This window comes from Lineus longissimus, chromosome 11 (assembly GCF_910592395.1).
Source record: "Lineus longissimus chromosome 11, tnLinLong1.2, whole genome shotgun sequence".
NCBI lineage: Eukaryota > Metazoa > Nemertea > Pilidiophora > Heteronemertea > Lineidae > Lineus > Lineus longissimus.
The window spans coordinates 1,499,004-1,519,731 of NC_088318.1; the positions used below are offsets into that span (position 1 = coordinate 1,499,004).

Sequence of the window (20,728 nt, forward strand, 5' to 3'; positions counted from 1 at the left end):
GATCTTGTCCTTGGATGTTCCATTATCACTGGTTTCGGACATCTGATTGGATAGCCAACACACACCAAGACAATAATGTCCATGGATTATTCATGTGGTCCAATACAAAAACATAAACTACACAACGTACATGTATATGTATTTATTCAATCACATATCACTTTACAAATGTACACGTGAAAAATATAATTTATCATCAGATGCTGTACAACTTAAACACAGTATAATTGATGAACCAGTAAAAATGAAATAAAACATTAAACTAGTCAACCTCGATGTTGCAGTTCCATTACTAAGTTCACAGAAGAGGAAATGAGACATCTTGGAACTAAAGTGGAAGATAAAGTGAGTGAGGCACATCACAATCGGGCCATTCAGTTCTCATCTGCAATGAAAAGGCAACAATCCTGTTCAAAAACTGGAACCAAGCCCTTCATTTTTGTCACACGTTTTGATATAAAATTTAATCTATGATCGACCTTGATATCAAGAAGACACACCAGCAAACCAAATCAAATACATTTGACTGGGACATTTTAGACACGCATCACAAACACACCCTGTTCAAATCATCCTTTTCCAACATTCACAGCAGTTGCACAGTCATAAATATCTCTTCAATTCATCAAAATTTGACCAGGATTTGAAATTGGTGGCCTTATACATGTATGTGCGTTAAGTTGAACATCAGACCGATTGATAAGGAATAGGCCCTACATAGTGAGTTAATACAGCGGGAAATGTTTTAAAACAAATGTTGAAAATTCACTGCAAAGAGAATCTGGCTGCAGGAGTGGGTGATCAGAGAACATGATTTGAGATGCAAACTTATTGCACATCCACATTGCATATCCATACAAGTGCCCCATCTGTAAGAACTCACATTTCATCAGAACATTCCGACATTATTTTGTTTTCTGGGATTTCGTATAACTACAATAAATATAGCACTTCTGTATTCCCTGGACTTGCAATTAATTCATTAGACAAGAAGCACCTAAGTGTCCCATGTTTTGGCTCTCTGAATTCTTCACCATAAGTGGAACATGGAGTTGAAAACTATAATACGACTACTTAATTTGATGGTCTCTCTCCCACGTAAAAGTTCATCTTTCAAACATGGGCACACTAATAAGAATCATAGGTCCACTCTGCCCTTTGCTGTCGAGAACATCGTCTCATCAACTAGGCTTTGTTCTTCTCATAGTGATTCAGCAAGACTTTCTGGTACTCAGATGGCTTAGCCCAGAGATCAGCAGCAACGACGTTTAATGGACTGTTGTTGTTTGGCTCTGAAAAAAAAAAAGGACCGATGAATATAAAATTATCGCAATTCACAGCAATCGATTCTGGTGCAACAAAATAAAGGCAAATGATATTAGTTCTCTCGGTGTTACACTTGAAATAAGCTCATGCTACGATACTGTATGACATCACAGCGGTGCCTCCTAATTTTCCCTTATTGTCTGCCTCTCAAGACATTCCTAATCCTTATTTCGATCCATATCACCACTTTTCAGCAAGTTCAGCACCAGAATAATTCTCACCAGCTAATAAACTCTGTATTGAAAGTAGTACTGTGCGAACATCATAGAGGGCGGTCCACTGGTCCTTGAGTATATCTAGACAGATGTTGCCATGCTGGTCGATATTTGGGTGGAAGCAGGGTGTTGTGAATTTGACCGTTGGAGCAACGCAGGGATAACCACTGGGGAAGTCAATTGTCAACTTGTAGGTAAGATTTGCATATCGCTGAAAGATGGAGATTTACGAGCTTATGATTTCTGTCTTGTACGTGGATGCCATAATTGAAACAATAAATAGATAACCATTGTGAAATGTGAAGCCCTCAGAAATAAAAACTCGGACTTGGCATTCAAAGCAGATCTGTTTTAGAATTACTTTTGAGGTTGTTAAGAATAAACCTACGGTGTCTGGTCCACCTGACACTGTTGCTATCCAACGGAAGAGATTGTCACCTTCTGGGAATGCAGACACTCCATCTTTGGGGTCAGCAAACTAAAACACAGAAAAAGAAGCAAAATACAACACAATGCTGAGAAAATGAGGACTTTTCACGAGGACAGAATTTTGATTGCCATATGTAAAATAAACAAATGCGCAAACTTCTGGTGTGGCGACATTACCCGGCTGAAAGTATTCTTTGTTAGAACTGCCCTCTGTGTACTGTATTTGGACTGGACTGGGACTGTTTCATGTTGGATATATCTCAATCAAGTACAATCAAACTTTTCATGCAGCTTACCATCATCGTCTTCAGATCACTCTGCAACCTGCAAGTGCAATGGGTGAAATTAAGTAATAATTACAATACAAAAAGATGACAATGAGTAGAGACTCTCAAGTGGAAGTGGCGTGGGGCAAATTTGAATGTATTCACTTGTATTTTTCATATTGTAATGTTGAACAACATGATAGATAACCTAATTGACCACTTACAGTTGTCCGAGTCAGAGTTTTTATCTGAGGGCTTCACATTTCAAAATAAATATCTATCTATTTGCATCACCACCACTCAGGCATTCTTTCTTTTCTAGAGCCAAGACTAAGACAAGAGTAGAGTCAAGAGTGACTGTCTCAGTGTCTGTGTAGACCATTCTTCTCACTCTCACTCTCAGACTGAAGTCAAGACTCACTCTCAAAACATTCCACATTGAAACCACATCGAAACGTTAGAACAGTTCACTACCTTTTTCGTACATTTCCCTTGTCTTTTGGGATTAATCTTGACGGGTCTTGGCCTTTGTTTTGTGAGTTCATTGTGGCTGCAATAGCAGGATCAACGTTCTGTGATGAAGCCATGTCGATGTAAAATGAATGAAAGAGGTTTAAACTCGCCACTTAAATTTTCAGCCAATCAACGACGACCAACAAAAATAATTGCCCAATGAGAAAGCTATGCCTCGTTTTCGAAACCAGGTCACATGATGAAAAAATGGCTGCGCCCATGGCTGTTTCGGCCCGCATGTTTCGAAATTTTTCAACGAAAGATGTCTTTAAAACATGCTCCATATCCACCATACCACGATTAAAGCAGGATATATTGACGAAGAGATATGCTGAGCAGCGTATGTAGAAGTTTCAAAGCAATTGATTAAGGACAAAAGTGTTGCTCGTCTCCGAAACTCGATGTTCCACATACATTACATACATCCATGTACATAACAGTACACACATAATTACATATGTAGTCTGATGCAATCCAATACGAGATATTCATATTGGTCCTGCCCGAGAAACTAGACTGCTGGATAGTCCTGCTTCCAAGTGACATTCCTATCGATGGATAACTTTGTTTCCAAAATGACCTTGTTTTGCGTTGGTCCTCTCTTAGTCTTGTCTCTAGGCTAGCTGTTGAGTGGCGTTAGATTCGTGGATGCGGCCTACAAAAAAATGGACAAAAGAAAATGCCCTGAATATTTCCTGGTTTACTGTAAAGTCCTCAATATATTGAACTATATTTCAGCATCCTGCTCTATGAACTATGATTCAAGAAGCATTCCTGAGATTATTCCAAAGAGGGGGTCAATTCATTTTGATACCCATGCTGCTGTAAAGGTGCTTGAAGCAAATGGTAAGAAATGCTTTTTCCAATTTAATGTAGCATCTAGTTAGCCTTTGCTTACCCAGTCCTTACAATAGTATGTTAGCATCTTGTCGTATTGTGCCAAATGCTGATGCAGTTACACATTGTGATAGAAGTTGAAGTTACAGCCACCTGAGAGTCAAAAAGTCATTCCAGCCTTTGACATTAGGCTTTCCAGAGCTGAGCATTGTCAAAGAGAGACCTGACCAATTAATTCACAGTGCGGATACCCAGTTCGAATATTACAACTTCTCACTTTTCCTTCCTACACAGGTTTCATCGCACAAAAAGCTGAAGCAGTTGTCTCATTAATTCTAGAAATCTCTAGTGCTGCTGCTGAAAACGGTGCGAGGACGCTGGTCACTAAAGAACAACAGGAAATCATGTTGCAACAAATTATGGCCCAGATAGCCTCTGTGAAAAAGGATATGATCATTCTGGAGAAAAGTGAATTCTCAGCTTTAAGAAATGAAACTGATGTAAGTGCTTTAAAAACTAGTTTCTTCTTTGGGGTTTGACACATTGCTTTATCATCCCAACTGTTGTCCTTGAGTCTGCCAAGAAACGATATACGTCTTGTTCACAGTTTTTTCTTCTGGCAAGGATAATTGCCACTCATCTGTGTCCTTGGGGAATTTCAAGGTTGATAGAAAAAATATGAGTTTATCTCATTTCGATTGTGCGTTGGTACAAGACCAACAAATGAAATATTCAGTCGTATTCTAAAACAAATGCATTTTATGGTTCCTTTTCTAGAAAGTCCAGATTGAAATACAGAAACTCAAAGAATCCATGGCTGATGAACTCATAAAACTGAAGGGCAACATGATGCTGGACATTAACCTTGAAAGGTCAAGGTCAATGGAAGCGGTGAGTTGGGATTTTGTTTCTCAGGACACCAACTTGTTTCTTAGGTAACAGGAATCTGTAAATACATGATTAGTGACACATTTAGGGAAAGTAATTGTGACTTGTGAGGTAACAGAAATCTATCTAGACTGGGTCCTTACAATGACTGCCGTAATAATTGTTACTACTTACACTTTACCGACCATAGTCTACATCAAAAGTGTTCTAACATGTCCCTTTAGGTAAATCTTAGTACTTAATGTGACATTTGATACTGATGGTACTAACACTGGCAATATTGAATTTCTTTGCTAAATGAGCTTTATATTGTTGACTTCATTATTTTCAGCACAATGAAAGCATGTCACAATTAAAGACCGTGGATCACAGAATTTTGAATGAGGTAGCCAATCTGGAGACAAAGTTTGAGCGATATAGGAATGATATATTCAAATATGCTGGAGGTAAGTCGATTTCATCGTTCGATTTCTTTGTATGTAAGACTGGCTCTGCATGCACTGTGTGAGGGCCAAATATATTTCTGGGTTAACGGTACCTTATGGATGTGAAAGGCTTCATGTCAACCTGCCTGGAGTAGTTTCAGAAACTACCTTGAGAAATGCCATATCTATGATCAACTCATATCAACTCCACAAAAACCTCCCGAGTGATTTCACAACTAAACACAAAGTATTCACAGAAATATCATTCCTTTTTCAGGTACTATACTTTCCTGTCTGACCATCATATTAGGATTCTACAGATTATGGTCTTAATGAACCATGTACCAGTTGATGTAAGGATCTCATTGCGTTTTGTGTGTGGCGTTTGTCCTTGTGAAAATATGGATGTTTAAAACTTGAACAGGGATCATTTAGAATACTTCATTTTCTGTAACGTTGCCAATGTGGTGCTGGATGTACTTTTATTTGTAAATAAATATGCATAATTTATGACATAAATCATGTTGTTCAAATGCTTTTAGATTATGAATAGGTTGAATAAAGGTGTGATATTCACCTGTCTACTTGCATCATAATGAAGTGCAAACTGGTTTTCAAATCCAGAGACCCAGCCCCTGACATCAATGTTCTTCTTCAAAACTGCCTTCAGTGCAAACAGTGACAACCATAAAAAAATGCCTGGGAGCTACTGAGGACTGTGTCACAGGAAACTAAGTAATTCATCACGTTTGGTTTTACAAGGACAATCAAAGCTGCATGCCTTGTAAAACCAGGATAGATGCTCTCGCAGTACGTTGTACAAAGGACACTGAATTCGAAGACAATGTCACAACCTGATCAGAGATTGGACATTCTCATATCCTGTCAAGATGCCAAGTATGACGATACTGCATCATGCCTTGGTCCCTGGAACTGAGGACTTGGAGGCCATTGCAAGATTTGCCTTGACCAACCTAATACTGTCCTATATAGAGAGAGGTTCGAGTACAAGGTCCGTTGGAATTCTAAATTGAGCAGTTTGGACCAAACTTGGTGAGAGAGACTACACGATATGCTACACATTCCACATCTGCAACAACATCCTGTAGTTACATGACTGAAGTCCGCATAAACACGAAACAAAACCAATTCGCTCTAATAAATTTATTTACCACCGTTGCAGTATAATCAATATGTACAGAGATAAACGTTGATATCACAGATTTTGCAGCAACCTAGGAATGTATTTGAAAAGCAAAATCTGCATTCATTTTGGAGTATATACAGAGAAAATGTGTGTCAATCTATAAGATGAAACAAGAACTGACACCAGAAGTTGCTTTTCTATTATTGCAGAGTAGATACAATACATATAGACACTTATAAACATGACTACATTTAAACACTAGTTTATATATTACATTCTGTGCATATTTCATGGTCTCTCCATCTATCATTTTAATTACCGTAGACCAACTTTTTTCAACATTTCTATGCTATAATGGTGTGTCAATCTCAATGTTTTAAACAATGAACACATTTGCCAATTTCACTATTTGAATAAGCATTGCATTAATACCGGTACTCCAATCCTTCATCTTCAAGACAACAAACAAACACAACTTAACGACTTAAGTTTAAAAGAGCACTGGCACTAGTTTTCAAAGTTCTCGACAACACATCAAGAATGACAAGATACATGACACACTGGTAATAAATATCTATAAATATTTGACCCTTTCCCAAAATACAAGAGCTATCTTCTTCACTTTTCACTTTGAAATTATTCAAACCACCGCCACATCAAAGTGTTCTTACACCATGACATATTCAGCCATTGTGATGTATCTTTTCTTCACGTCTGTAAGATGCTGCAGGTGACTTTCAAGAACATCCATGGCCTCCTCTGTTATCAAGCTACAGAATGAAACATCAAGGTGGCGCAGCCGCTTGCACTTCTCTGCAATCCTGGAGACGGTTTTATCTGTAAGGAGGTCACAGCTCGTTACATGCAGAGATGTGAGACGCTGCAGGCTCTTCAACACAAGGTAGAGACCATTATCAGTGATCTTAGTACATTGCCCAATGGACAATTCCTCCAGACTGGGAGCACCTGTTGCTATACGAAACAATGTGGCATCAGACAACTTTTTACACATGGTCAAGTTCAATGTCCTCAGCTCCTTGAAGGTTATGACTTGAGTGAGACTGATATCAGTGATGCTGGGTATGGCTTCCAAGTTGAGGACCTGCAACCTAGCAAGATTACTGATGGGGTAAATCTGGCCCTCCTCTTGCTGCTGTCGCTGCAATTCCTTAATCTCTTTCTCATTCAGCAGGACTGGTACTGGGTCAATCTTGGCCATTGTCGGGTGATAGAATTTGAACACATCGCTTTTGTCCATTTTTCTCATGCACTTACACAAAGCATCGTGTTCATGCTTGAGTATCTTATCATTCACAAGCCCAAGTAGACCTGCATCGGTAATGTGCTTACACCAACCGAGATTCAGGTGGGTCAGGTACTTGAGGTTCTTGGATATGGCATGAACACTTACATCAGTTATGGAGAAACAGGAACTGAGGTCCAATTTTTCCAAATTTTTCAGCACCCCGGACATGGAAAAGACAAATTTATCACTCACAGCATTACACCCATTCAAGCTCAATTGGGTCAATCCACTAATAGTCGGGGAAGACAGTCCTAGAATAAGCCCCTTCGTGGTGACATCATGGCATGGTGAAAGATCAAGTTTGCGGATTGACGGAATGTTGCACAACCCAGCAACAGATGTGTCTGTGATACGAAGACACTGGCGGAGATTTATCTGCCTGATGTTTGGCAAATGTTCTGTTATGGCCATGATGGTGCCATTCCCAACCTCTGAACAGCTGCGGCAGTCAACCACTTCTAGCTTGGTTTGCTTTCTCAAAGCACAAGCAAGCCCCTTGTCTGTTAACTCTTTACAGGTGTCGAGGTGCAACTCCTTCAAGTACAGTCCTGGTATTTCTGCAAGAACTTCCAAAGACTCATCATTTATTGCTGTGCGACTCAAGTTAATCGATTTGAAAGTAGGACACTGCTGTTTCAAATAGTTGACCAAGTTGTCGAAAGACAGGATGTTTGAGCTCCCAGAATTTCTGCTTGCACCACGTCCTCTGGAGAGATAGGCTGTCGACTGAAACCATAATGTACACAACTCGAGGGACAACACCTCCAGACCTGGTGCAACACTTGTAATTCGATTGAATGTCTCATCGGAAATTTGTCGAATGGAACTCAAGTTCAACTCCTTTAAATGTTTCAGTACATGTTTTAGTTTGCTTCTGTCCATCTCCTTCTCCAGTAGTTTCCCAGACATAAAGAGTGCATTACAACAACTGAGGTCCAACTTAATCAGACTGTTACAGTGAATCAGGAATGAGAAGAAAATGTTCTCAGTAATGTCCGATCCTCTGAAGGAGACCATCTGCAGATTTGGACCCATGTGTTGACAGGATTTCAGGAGTAATTCCTTTGACCTTGATGAACCATCAAGCTGGTCTAGAATTACATTTGGGTTTCGTCGCCGTCCGAAATCAGTGATTGGATCATCACACTTGCGGCTGGAGCTGAAGGTGACCACAAGATCTCTCTGAAGTATTGGATCCAATGATGCCTCGTACCAGGTTCTGTTGACCAATGATGCTTCTTTACGATCGGAGACACCAAGGTATTTCATGATATGGGTCACCACCTTAAATAAGAAGGGCGCGAAACTTACAAAATGGGTTTTAAGACAAGAAGAATCAGAATATCGTGTAAAACATATAGGCCTGCTATCAAAAACCACAAATCTTTTGCGTTAGTTTCTCATTTATTAAAGTCTATTTCATGAGCACATTAAAAACCTTGTGATCATTGGAGATCAAGATCAACATTACATAAGGACGTGATTATGAGTCAGCACTATCACAAAAGATCACATGCATAGTGTATCAATCATGTATGTGACATGTGTGTACTGGTACTGTGCTGCCACTGGTCCCATGATTTTGACATTTCATAACCAATATAAACTCACTGTTTAAAATCAAATCAGAAAAGAACATCTATTAAAATAACAATCACTAGATTCTACATTTACTTAACTAACATAATATACAATTACTAGTAAAATCGGATGTTTATAATTATGAAAAATCAAGCATATTCAGGAGGAACTCACCTCAACTGGCAAGTTCGAAGCCATGTTGATTGTTCTTTTGTTTGTTGATATTTTGACCCTATCACAGGCAAATTGATATCAAATATATGTCAAAAACACTATTGTCAAAAATTGTTGATGATATATATTTCTTTATTTAATAAAAAATTGTATAACTATGGTTAAATGTGTTTTTAAATGTCCATACTTCTTGAAATATCATCAAATAACTTTTTTTCTGAAATCACATCTTATCTTGCCTGTGAAAGAGGGTAGCGAAACGACTTCGATTAGGAGCGAAACGACTGGGGGCGAAAAGGTCAGGAAGCGAAAGGACCGGATACCGTTCTGAAAATGTCATCAAGGGCAAAATGGCCTCCACAACAATTTCTATTCCGCGTCGTCTGCCACTTTTGCAGGTCGATGAGAATGTTTTACTACCCGGATCGTCCATGCGAATCCCGGTCAGAAGTCATAGAAAGTATGAACTTCCTTGAGGAATCACCATTAACTATATTCTCATGGTTTGAGACTTAAAATTACCTTAAAAAGTCTCTGCCTTTGATTCTTTTGAAGTGGGCTGTGCATTTTGTAGTGCATTTGCATACAAATTACAGGGTGTCTCAAAAAGTATAGCAATATTTTGAATGAAGGTCAATGGATTGCTGGGCTGCTGTGTACTGGTATAGTCTTGGCTGTTTGTGTAATTCAGATAACCATGGGAATGCACTAAGCAACAACTTGATATCAATCATTTCACATTTCATTTGGCAGATTTGCCTATCTATTCTAATTCTCAATTCATGCAGTAGCGTAGTGGCCTACCTCAGATCATCTTGGTTTTCATTCCTTCTGGCTTCTCTTCCAGCATGAATATGGTAAAGAGTCGCCTCCTTGGTAGAAATACACTCAGCAGCACAATAATTGGAGTGATACCTAAGGAACCAGGGGCGTCTGAGGTAAGGTATGCATGATAAGTTAACGATCCAAGTTGTACGGGTAATGTTAGCATTACCAACCAATGATTCATCCTGTGTAAGGCCCGATCCGGCTAACAGCTGGGGAAGATCAGAACTCTCTAGGCATTTTATAGTCATTGAATTTTACCTGAAGTTGATAAGGTATTCTTTGCATCTGTATTTGCTGCCTTCCAACCCTCATTTTTCTAACTTAGTGGAAATGGCTAGTCAAACTCAAATAGAAGAAATGGATGCTCCTGAATTTCTACTCTTCTGAGATAAGAATCAGAGAGCTATTTTCCTGAATGTATAATCAGTACTCTGAGCTATTTTGTCTCTTCTAGATCATGGATACCGCATCCTTTCACGAGATTGGTACAGCAGCAGTAGCAGTGCAAGTGACTGGAACCAACTGGCCACAACCATCCTATACCTTACTGGTGACTGGTCTCTGCCGCTTCAAAATTGAGGAGATCCTACAGGATTCTCCCTTTCCCATTGCTATGGTCTCTCAGCTGGACAAACTACCTGGAGAAGAAGTTGGTAGGTGTAAGGCTTTCCATTTCACTTTTCAGCCATCTCTTCTTAGCCATTCTGTGTCTTGAAGATACCTGAAATTTGTTAATCATTTCCTCTTCAGTTCAATTTGCTTCGAACAGTGGAGTAGAGAATCATACTCCTCATAGGATTCCAATACCTTGACAGTTTTGATCACCAAAAGAAGCTCAACTGGTGACCTTACTTTAAATTCTTAGTTTTTTCTCTGTGGTTTAAATAATTTGCGACATGCTTATTCTTGTCTTACTTGGACCTTGCCAGATGATGATGTGAAAACCAGTGAGATGACCGTTCTGATTGACAACTTCCGAGAGCAAGCCCTGAAGCTGGTGGATATGCTGGACGTCTCGATACCTGTTGTAGGCAAATTGAAGGTAAGGCTGATATTTCACTAGTCAGGCCATGAAGGATTCCTTTCTCGCCTTGCGGTAGGTATGGATGTCCTCATTACCGACGGTAAGCAGGATAGGGTGTAGCTAGTCAGTACTTGGGTGGCAGGAATATATATCAAGAATGGAAGGGCTGTCTTCTGCTCAGCAAAGTGTTGCTGTCATATGAAGTTCATCGTTAAAATGTGTCTTAGACTTTTATGGCCCTGATTGCCAAAGAAATAAAAACACCCCTTCTTTTTCAGAAAATGTTGGACAGTGTTCCAGCCCATCATCTACCAGATATCTGTGCGTCTATCATCAAGGCTTCCTACTCGGAGAGGATTCAAGTGTTGGATGCAGTTGACTTGACAGAAAGATTCAAAAAAACTCTCCCACTTCTCATGAGGCAAATAGAGGTAATATGCTCTATGAAATTCAGACTGAATTTCTGTCCAGATACAAATATATGAGGAATGTACTCATTGCTGTCCTCTAACTGTGCAATCCAGTGACCAGAAGACTACCAATTTGACCCAGTGAATCTGCCTATAGTTCCCCGTTCTCTTGTGATTCATTACGTCATAAGCAATGTCAGAAATGCTGTCGGGTGTATCGGAAAGATGACTGTAGATCCTCGTTCATACTAAGATTCTTTGAATCGTGTTTCTAGGGACTGAAGCTTCTCCAGAAAGCAAGGAGGAACAACATCGACCTTGTGGCAAGAAAACAAGACTCGTCACGTTCTGGTGTTATGAGGAAATTTTTCAAGAATTCACCTGACTTAGCACACTCTGATGATGATGCTGATGATATACAGGAATTGGAACATAAAATAAAGTGAGTGCAGTGGAAATTCTTATGCATTAAAATCATCACATTGATTCACAACTTGGTTCTGCTTTGAATTCTAATTGAATAATGTGTGAATTTAAAATTTCCATTTTCAGGGATGCTAAGTTACCTGACCATGCCCTCAAAGCTGCCACAAAAGAATTGAAAAGATTGAAGAAAATGCCCCAGCATATGCCAGAGCATGCTATGATTAGGAACTACTTAGAGTTGATGACAGAGTTACCGTGGTCAAAGTCTACAACTGATAGTCTTGACATTGACAAAGCAAGGTATGATTTGGATTGGGGTAGAACGTAAGCAATAGTCCATGGTTCCATGTTGCTTCGATTGGAGAATGGCCTGGTGTTCTGATGCTCATCTAGGAAGTAATTGTAACCTCTTTGTATTTGCCAATCCAGCCTACTTCTGATTGTTTTAGTGTCTTTCAGGAATGATTTGGATGCGGATCACTACGGTCTTGAAAAGCTGAAGAAGAGGGTTCTGGAATACTTGGCTGTCAGACAACTCAAGAACAGTTTGAAGGGCCCAATCCTATGTTTTGTTGGGCCACCTGGTGTTGGCAAGACAAGTGTGGGAAGGTCGATTGCCAGTACTCTTGGAAGAGAGTTTCATAGGTACAAAGGTCTTGTGTTTCCAGTGAAATATGATATGACATAAAAGCAGTGGATGATGTTAATGTGGGCTTGAGTTCATATCAGGGTAACCTGCTCCATATGCAATAATGTTATAAGTTATTCTGACACCTGGGCTTATATTCAGTTGCCTCTAACATCAGATTAATGTCCCTGTTTATTCCCAGTACTTATCTCATTATTTGTCAGTGCCACCTGGCCAAAAACACTGTACCAATAAACCTATTTGGCACCTAACAATAGTGGCATGTTAAAAAGCTCATCCCGCCTTGGAGGAGGAATACCCCCTGGAGAATAACAGCTCCAAGTGAGCGAACACTCCCTCAAAATGGTCTCATTTGATTGTTTCCAGGATTTCCCTCGGTGGAGTACATGACCAGTCAGACATTCGAGGCCACAGGCGAACATACATTGGATCGATGCCTGGCAGAATTGTCCAGGGATTAAAACTTGTCGCTACAAATAATCCTGTCTTCTTGCTCGATGAGGTTGACAAACTGGTAAGGTTATGAAAACAATACAAGTTTTAGTTCTCACTTTTCTTTATATTTTTTTTGTTTCTCCGATGTCAGCATTAATATTTGTTTCTCCACCTTTAAATTCCTTTGTCATTAACAAGTATAACCCTCTTTGTTTCAGGCCAAAGGTCTCCATGGCGATCCATCTGCAGCACTCCTGGAAGTCTTGGATCCAGAACAGAACAGTACGTTTACTGATCAGTATCCTTTGTGATTGAATGAATACTTGAGCAGTTCTTGAAAAGTTTTGAACTTGAGAAAAACGTCATTTCACCACCATAGAAGTGGATTCAATACTTCCCGCGTCATGTGGAGGTATTCATAAAACTTCACCCCTATTTGGAAGCTCATGCAACCTCAATTTACCTGTGCAACCAAAAACTCTGGACAGCCAGCTATTCTTCTTAACTCTTCGCTCAGTTATCTAAACGTCCCCTTTGATCTCTCCCAAGTTCTGTTCATAGCCACGGCCAACACAACCTCCTCCATCCCTGCTGCTCTACTGGACCGGATGGAGGTAATCCAAATCCCAGGCTACACTCACGAGGAGAAGCTGCATATTGCTGTCAGGTATTTGGTGCCAAAGCAAGTCAGGGAGCACGGTCTCACTCATGAACAATTGCAAATCCCAGAGGACTCCATCAAACTCATAAGTAAGTTCAGTTTTCAGCCAAATTCATAGTCTGACACAAGACTATTGGTGCCTGACGCACGATCAAAATATGGATGCCGCCGCCAAAATAAATGGAATTCATGTCTTGGTCTGAACGTCATCATGTTTCATTGCAGTATCTGGTTATACCCGTGAAGCTGGTGTCCGCAGCCTGGAGAGGAAGCTAGCGGCAGTCTGTAGAGCAGTGGCTGTCAAGGTTGCCGAGCACAGCGGAAAGACAACAAACAGAGGTGGACTGACTGCAGTCGAGAGAAAGGAACTATTAAAGGATCAGCTGCCTCATGATATTGATACTGCTGACCTTATCCCTCCTGAGTTACCTATTGTCATTGATGAAGTTGCTGTAGAAGATATACTAGGGGTGAGTCTGCCGTGTCATTCATTCAGAGAGTCATTATTGTTACTTTGCTGGAGTTAGTTTGAAAACTGCATTTCTAATTCAAATGTTTCATGGGAATTATTGTGTTTGTTTATCTGTGGAGGGGATGATATGTGCATATTGAGGAGAGGTTCTGATATCTATTTTGCAGCCAGCCACCTATGAGCATGAGATGGGAGAAAGGTTGAGCCAGCCTGGTGTAGTCATAGGCCTTGCATGGACCCAGGTCGGGGGAGAGATCATGTTCATTGAAGCGACCAAGATGCCTGGTGAAGGCAAGCTCCTGTTGACTGGCATGCTGGGTGACGTCATGAAGGAGTCGGCTAATCTTGCTCTCAATTGGGTGCGCAGTCATGCAGATCAGGTAAATGAAAGAACTCTGATCTTGATCCCAAATGGATGAAGTCCTCAGTCCTCGTCACTCAATCAATGTTTTCACCAGCCAGCTAAAAGTAAAATGTTCAGTCAACATACACCATTGTCAGCTGACATTTCCTGCCCCAGTTTGCTCAACTAACATGAGCTTTGCACCAATGCCAGCAATTCCTAATGTTACCTTGATATGAACTAACTGTGACAGATTACAGACTCTGATTGGGTTATCAAGCCCTGGTGTGCCACCAACATTGTTTTGTGTTAATGTTTTCAAGAACTTCCAAATCCAGTATCTTTCTTTATCATCTCAATTCCTCTCTTTGTAGCTTCAAGTTCCCCTTGCACGTCAACTGGAGAAAGTCGACATCCACATTCATTTCCCTGCTGGTTCTGTTGGCAAGGATGGACCGTCTGCTGGTGTAGCCATAGTTACTGTGCTGGTGTCATTGTTTTCTGGTCGGTTGGTGAGGTCAGATACAGCCATGACAGGAGAGGTCACACTGAGGGGACTTGTATTGCCAGTGAGTTTTGTGAAATGATCCAAGTTGTTTGAGGTGTTACACTTTCATTGCTAGCAAAAACTGAAAATAATCAGGTCAGCAGATCAGGAGGTGTTTGGGGATCATCTCAAATTGCTTGATCATTGAGAGAATCCTAAAGTAATGTTTCAGTGCTGTAGTAAATGCAGACGATAGAGATGTTAGTTTTGTTATCTTAAATATTTTCCGTCTTTTGCTCCAGGTTGGTGGAATAAAAGAGAAGGTGCTGGCAGCTCACAGGGCAGGAATAACTCGTGTGATTCTGCCAAAGAGATGTGAGAAGGATGTCAGGGAGATACCAAAAAATGTTCAGGTAATTTGAGGGATGAGATGACGTGGTCAGTAATGGTGTCGCATCCAGGAAAGAAGAAACTGGTAGAGCGGGGGCTCACTGACTTGGAATCTAAGACATTCTTATATTGCCTCCTTGAAACATTGAGGTGTGACCCTGTTCACATAATATTTTGATTAACCCATTGTTTCTTTTACTCCAATTCCAGTCGGACATAACGTTCATCTACGTGTCACGAGTGGGGCAAGTTCTACGAGCTGCCTTTGATGATAGCTTCCCAGATTTGGAAAACGATAATGGGGTGATCAGCAAGCTATGAAAGAATAGAATTATACAACCAGTCATCGGTCATTTTCTCACTTTGTTACTCTGTCATTGTGTCAATGCATAAGTTTGCATATACATGTATAGTACAGTGATGAATGAAGAATTCATAAGCCTTGTAGGGTGTTCTTAGAGTCAAAGTTGAAATCACACATTGTATGAATGCCATTGGCCAAGAATAGAAAGATGATGAATTGGGAACTGTGTTTTGTAAAGTTGTTCTCAAACTATGGTGCTAGAGGTGTAATAAATGTTAATTTATGCAGAATTGTGATAAGACAGCAGCAGTGTAAATTAGTCAATACGAATAAAATTAAATCAAAGTGAAATGTATCCCTTGTTTTTCGTTTTATTTTTCATCTCGTTTATTTTGATGCCAACTAGGGTTACCAAGGTACCAGTATGCTGTATTTCCCGTTTCATTGGATATATTCTCAGGCAATGGGAACCAAGTTACAACATTGTAGTGTTGGTGCAAACTTGTTGACATCACCATGTAGTGGTACAACCATGGAACTGACTTGTCTAACCAGTACAAACCCATTTGGATGGTACAGCCATGTCAATATGCATGGAGGACCAAGTCATCAGCAAGAGGAATTCTCATAGGACCAATCTGGTGGTAGGCCTACAACCATGGCAAATGCCATACAAGTCCAAACAAGTATTGAGACCATTTGTTACCATTGCATTGCCATGATTGTTCACTAGGAGTTGTGCAACAGGGCACTTCGCTCAAAACAACCTAGGACCACTTAACTGTTGTCTATGACCATAATCATCGAGGACCATATAACTCAAGAAATCAACTGTCCTGTTTTGCAGTGGACTGGTGCCCCAAGCCAAGGAAACCCTTTTATTGAGTATTGCTAACACTTGGATTGTCGTCATGTCAAAAGGTTCAACAACGGTGACAGCAACTGATGATAAGTACAATGTATGGGGATGTTCTAGTTCACTTGCAGAAGAAACCTTATTGAATATCATGTCTCTTATCCAATCTCCAGAGCCGGTGATAAAAGCCCATTTGCTGCATTTTCCATCCAATCTCCAGAGACAAATGGACAAGAAATAAACACATCAAGGAAGGAATTATGAATCACAGAAGTTTTATTTACACACATACTTATACATTATTTTAAGATAAACATATTACTTGTCTCAGTAAGACATTTGGACGGAATGTCAGTCACTTTTCAGACGTCCAGAAGAACAGATGCCTGCCTATCTCCTTGGGAAGAAGGTCAGACCCGGTGAACCGGTAGATGACACGATAACTGGATCATCCAGAACTTGAGGAGAATGACATCTCTGCATCATACAATCAATAGCAAGTACAATGGAACTATCACAGACATACATTCTGAAAAAACGAAGACAAGTCCACAGACCAAATATACATTCGTCTCATCAACCTTTAACATAAACATCAATGTACCCCGGTAATCATTCCTTCTGAATAAATTAATGACAATTTACTGTTATAAAAGCAACTTGCATAAAATCTCTAATCATGACTTTGTATTTACAAACAGTGTAGCATGCTGAAAGCTTGTTAACAAATGTTCTCCCCTACTCCGGGACTTTTCTTATTTTGAATAGGGATTGATTTGGACGGTTTCAGTCTACAGACTTGTTAGCATTGATGAATTAATCAACTAAAAAATCAAATAAAATGCTATGAAATGATGAGTTGTCTTATACAGTCATGTTACTGAATATCATCCATGCATCAATTCTAAAGAAAATGTCACAAAATGTATCCTTTGTCAAACACAGAGGACAAGAAGGGTCAGCCGTACTTTTCATGCCAGTTGGTTGTCCTACTCACAAGCGCAACTGCAAGTCTTGCCTGCTGTAACTGTTAGAATTGGAGGACAACCCCTCCTTCTCTTACTGTTGTCCCAAATGAATGAATATCACAATACAGATGATATTGGGCGGAGTGATCATTCTATATTTAGTGCTGAATACGTCACAGATGAAAACATGCTGGCATGCATATATATGGATACAACACAAAGTAAACATGGATAATTTGTGTCAACATCTGGAGATTTCCAAAATGAATAATCCTAACACAACCAGACATGCTCCTTTTTATTCTGAATGAAATGTTTTCTATTGCGATTAGATTGTTTCAACAGGCCATCCTTGGTTTTGACCGCTTGCTATCTGCATCTGGGTCCACGTCTTCCGGTGAGTTTTCAAGGCCATCTGAAGGAAAAATAAATTGTGGTCTTCATTAAGCAGAGAAGAGCTGGACAGCACAATCATAACCAGGAAACTTCACCATGCAGACAATAGCCAATGCCGAAATGGGGCAGGCTTATGTCAGAGGCTGATCTTGAGATGCAAGTCCACCTTGGGTACAAGCCAGAGTTGATAGTCTTCTAAGTTTGAGACTCGATATGCATGACATAAAACTTTTGAGTGAAAATAAACAGCCCTTACCTCTGCAATCTCAACCTTGCGCTCCCAACTTTTCACTTTCTTCTGCATCTCATAAAGGTTGGCCTTCTCTCCGACATAATCCATCACATCTGGCACACGGTAGTCGGTTAACTGCTGGCGTAATTTACGGTTGATTTTCTCCGCTTTGAAGCGATCCTGCAAAGTCAATTGAAAAGTCGTCAAACCCCAAAAACAACAGGTACATATGAGGACACAAAATTTATGGCAGCCTTTGACAGATGAATCTCAATGCCAACCCCATGATGCAAATAGTTATCAGCAAACACTTTAGTTCAATATTCTGCCATAAAAGATAATCTACGCATACACTCAGGCACATGCTATAAAGCAATCAACATATTGGTACTTAGTGGGTTTACATATGGTATTGGTAAATAATAGAATCACAATATCATTTTTCACGTACCTCCTCAACCAAGTGTGTCTCCGAATCTATTCTGGAGAGAAGATCATTTCTTGATGCAATTTCTGATCGCAGACGATCTGATTCCATATTCAGTGTATTAAGCTTTTTCTGAAATGGAAGAAGACAGATGAAACTGATGACCTACCTGTCCAACCTCAGTAAAAAGAGATCAAACAGTCATGACAAAGCTGGTCTGATGTTGGTCAAGCATGAACCATGCAAATTCTGTCAAACAGTAAGAAGCTGGCAGTTCTGTCAACCGATGCAAATCTTCATAACTGGGACCCACCTTGTATGTGTTGAGGACTTGTAGTGTGTTGCCAGCCATGAGTTTGAGACGCAGAAGATCTTGATTTCGTTCATCGATCTTCTCGAGATACTGACTGTTCTCAATCTTCAACTGGTTGAAATCAACTTCATGTAACACTTCACCCATCTCTTCTTTCTGAAAACACAGACAATAGGCAATGGATGAGAAAATTTAATATTCACACTTCTGAAAAGAGAAGTGAGAAGGTCAAGAACAACATAACTGATGATTGGCAGGGAAAAAACGCCTCAACACAAGTTCTGGTAGGACCATGAGAGTATTTGGGACAGAATGTACCTAAATCTAAGTCCAACAATAAGGTTATTTTGTGGGTTAGATGCCACTTTGTCCATCAAATGGTTTGTAATGGACAAAATGTGCCTCAAAAAGATATGGTAGGTAGGCTCTTTACAACAGTGGAAATGAACTTTACAACAGTCGTGAAATAGCTGGCTCAATGATCTTACCTGTTTCAGTTGTAAATGGAGTTTCTTTTTATTGACTTTGAGAGTGGAATTTTTGAGACGAAGCTTTTCAATAAGTGTGTCCTGAAAAGAGAAATATGTTTCATAAACATCAGGTTACAGGTAACTTTTCATCCCCAAGAAAAGTGACGCAGATACTCGCTTTCATGAATACAAGAAGAAGGTGCTACAACACACATACTCTTCAAAGTCAAAAGAGTACCGTATAGGATGTTCATCAACATAATCATGCCCTATTTGACTTGTAACTGAAGTCCAACAGCAAAACTGCTTTTAACACCTTGCAAAAAGTGTAAAAAAGCAAAATCTCTGACACGGGATATTATCTTCCACTTACCCTGGCTCTCAATTTATCCTCAAAATATCTTGTGACTCTCTCAGCTATGACTTTTCCTGTCCTGCTGTTGACTGCTGTTTTTAGGATGTCTCTGTCAAACTCGTAGGCCGACTTTTTGATTTCGGCCAGTCTCATTTCACTCTCTTCCATAATGGCCTGGAAGATAGAACAATAGAATATAACATGATTGATGTGATTATTCTATCCACTTATCAAAAAACACAACACACAAGTTTGGGCATACCCGATGACGATGTCGATCATGACTTGACTTAGTTTTCAACACTTGACTTAGTTTTCTACAACTAACTTACTTTGAAAACATTGCACGGAGTCGACCAGGACAATACTTACTCTATACATATCTAAAACCTTCTCTGAATCATCTTTCAGATCTTCAATTTCCTCCCTAAGTTCTTCGATCTCTCGCTGGGCAATGTCACATTTCTGCTCGGCACTGAGCCTCAGACTTTTGTCTATGTTACTGCTCCGGGACTTTGATCTCTTCCTGCCCACACTGCGGACTTCATGTGTTGACAACGACGGTGTTGCTGTGACTGCTTGATTAATCCCTGGCACATCTTTAGGTTCAACACGTTTAAGATATTTCTCAAACATTTGGGTCTCTGCAGCAAGGACTTCATTAGCTCGGCTGAAAAATAAAATTTACATGAAGTTGGACTAACTGTTGGAGTGTGGCCACATTATGATGTCATTACTCTCAAGACCCTTGGGTCAACGTGTTGTAGTGGCAGGCCTATCCTAGGCTATAAAGGTACATGTCTGATGGAGATGCTGCAACAACTAGCAAGCCTGCACTGGCTGCAGGAAGGAACTTAGGAAGCGCATTTTAATTCCTGCAATTGATTTGGCCGCTTAGACACAGTTTTGTGGCAAAACTAGCCATTCCAGCACGTCTATATCAGAATTACATGATCATACATTGTTTCTTCCAGCAATTGGTACAACTGCTCATCATTTAGATCTTGCAGTGGATCATCCTGGAGCTCATTCATGGACGTATCCACACTGATGGTTTCTGATTCCGCCATTTTGACTCTTCTGCCGTTGCTACGATACGGAGCTTGAAAATAAAAACTTTTTTGAAGCATACATTTTTACACAAAATTTGCTCTTATTCTAGATGTTGAATGTAT

At 40.0% G+C, this 20,728-nt stretch overlaps 5 protein-coding genes across 5 annotated transcripts; 2 read left to right on the forward strand and 3 right to left on the reverse strand.

Moving 5' to 3' along the window:
* Positions 1-127: 127 nt before the first annotated feature.
* Positions 128-2,982, reverse strand: LOC135495622 (ubiquitin-conjugating enzyme E2 C-like). Its single transcript, XM_064784431.1, has 5 exons — positions 2,711-2,982; positions 2,267-2,294; positions 1,930-2,019; positions 1,548-1,752; positions 128-1,292 (listed from the first exon to the last, which is right to left on the reverse strand). Exons 1-5 carry the CDS (start codon positions 2,821-2,823, stop codon positions 1,186-1,188), a joined length of 543 nt encoding a protein of 180 aa, XP_064640501.1. The 5' UTR covers positions 2,824-2,982; the 3' UTR covers positions 128-1,185.
* On the forward strand, positions 1,645-5,392 carry LOC135495621 (mitochondrial calcium uniporter regulator 1-like). Its single transcript, XM_064784430.1, has 7 exons — positions 1,645-1,735; positions 2,875-3,089; positions 3,488-3,595; positions 3,881-4,086; positions 4,364-4,477; positions 4,806-4,920; positions 5,177-5,392. The coding sequence occupies exons 2-7, from the start codon at positions 2,909-2,911 to the stop codon at positions 5,230-5,232; spliced, it is 780 nt and encodes a 259-aa protein (XP_064640500.1). The 5' UTR covers positions 1,645-1,735; positions 2,875-2,908; the 3' UTR covers positions 5,233-5,392.
* Positions 5,393-6,056: 664 nt separating this feature from the next.
* On the reverse strand, positions 6,057-9,132 carry LOC135496311 (F-box/LRR-repeat protein fbxl-1-like). Its single transcript, XM_064785569.1, has 2 exons — positions 9,108-9,132; positions 6,057-8,636 (listed from the first exon to the last, which is right to left on the reverse strand). The coding sequence occupies exons 1-2, from the start codon at positions 9,129-9,131 to the stop codon at positions 6,714-6,716; spliced, it is 1,947 nt and encodes a 648-aa protein (XP_064641639.1). The 5' UTR covers position 9,132; the 3' UTR covers positions 6,057-6,713.
* A 321-nt stretch (positions 9,133-9,453) lies between these two features.
* On the forward strand, positions 9,454-15,876 carry LOC135495515 (lon protease homolog 2, peroxisomal-like). The gene is made up of 16 exons (XM_064784238.1): positions 9,454-9,567; positions 9,955-10,045; positions 10,390-10,588; positions 10,865-10,977; positions 11,238-11,390; positions 11,645-11,811; positions 11,922-12,095; positions 12,255-12,440; positions 12,811-12,958; positions 13,098-13,177; positions 13,397-13,629; positions 13,766-14,010; positions 14,180-14,392; positions 14,730-14,924; positions 15,145-15,255; positions 15,443-15,876. Exons 1-16 carry the CDS (start codon positions 9,458-9,460, stop codon positions 15,551-15,553), a joined length of 2,529 nt encoding a protein of 842 aa, XP_064640308.1. The 5' UTR covers positions 9,454-9,457; the 3' UTR covers positions 15,554-15,876.
* Positions 15,877-16,647: 771 nt separating this feature from the next.
* LOC135495632 (coiled-coil domain-containing protein 113-like) lies at positions 16,648-20,656 on the reverse strand. The gene is made up of 8 exons (XM_064784446.1): positions 20,514-20,656; positions 19,926-20,223; positions 19,572-19,727; positions 19,217-19,297; positions 18,729-18,884; positions 18,440-18,547; positions 18,013-18,168; positions 16,648-17,775 (listed from the first exon to the last, which is right to left on the reverse strand). Exons 1-8 carry the CDS (start codon positions 20,621-20,623, stop codon positions 17,689-17,691), a joined length of 1,152 nt encoding a protein of 383 aa, XP_064640516.1. The 5' UTR covers positions 20,624-20,656; the 3' UTR covers positions 16,648-17,688.
* Between the last annotated feature and the right edge of the window lie 72 nt (positions 20,657-20,728).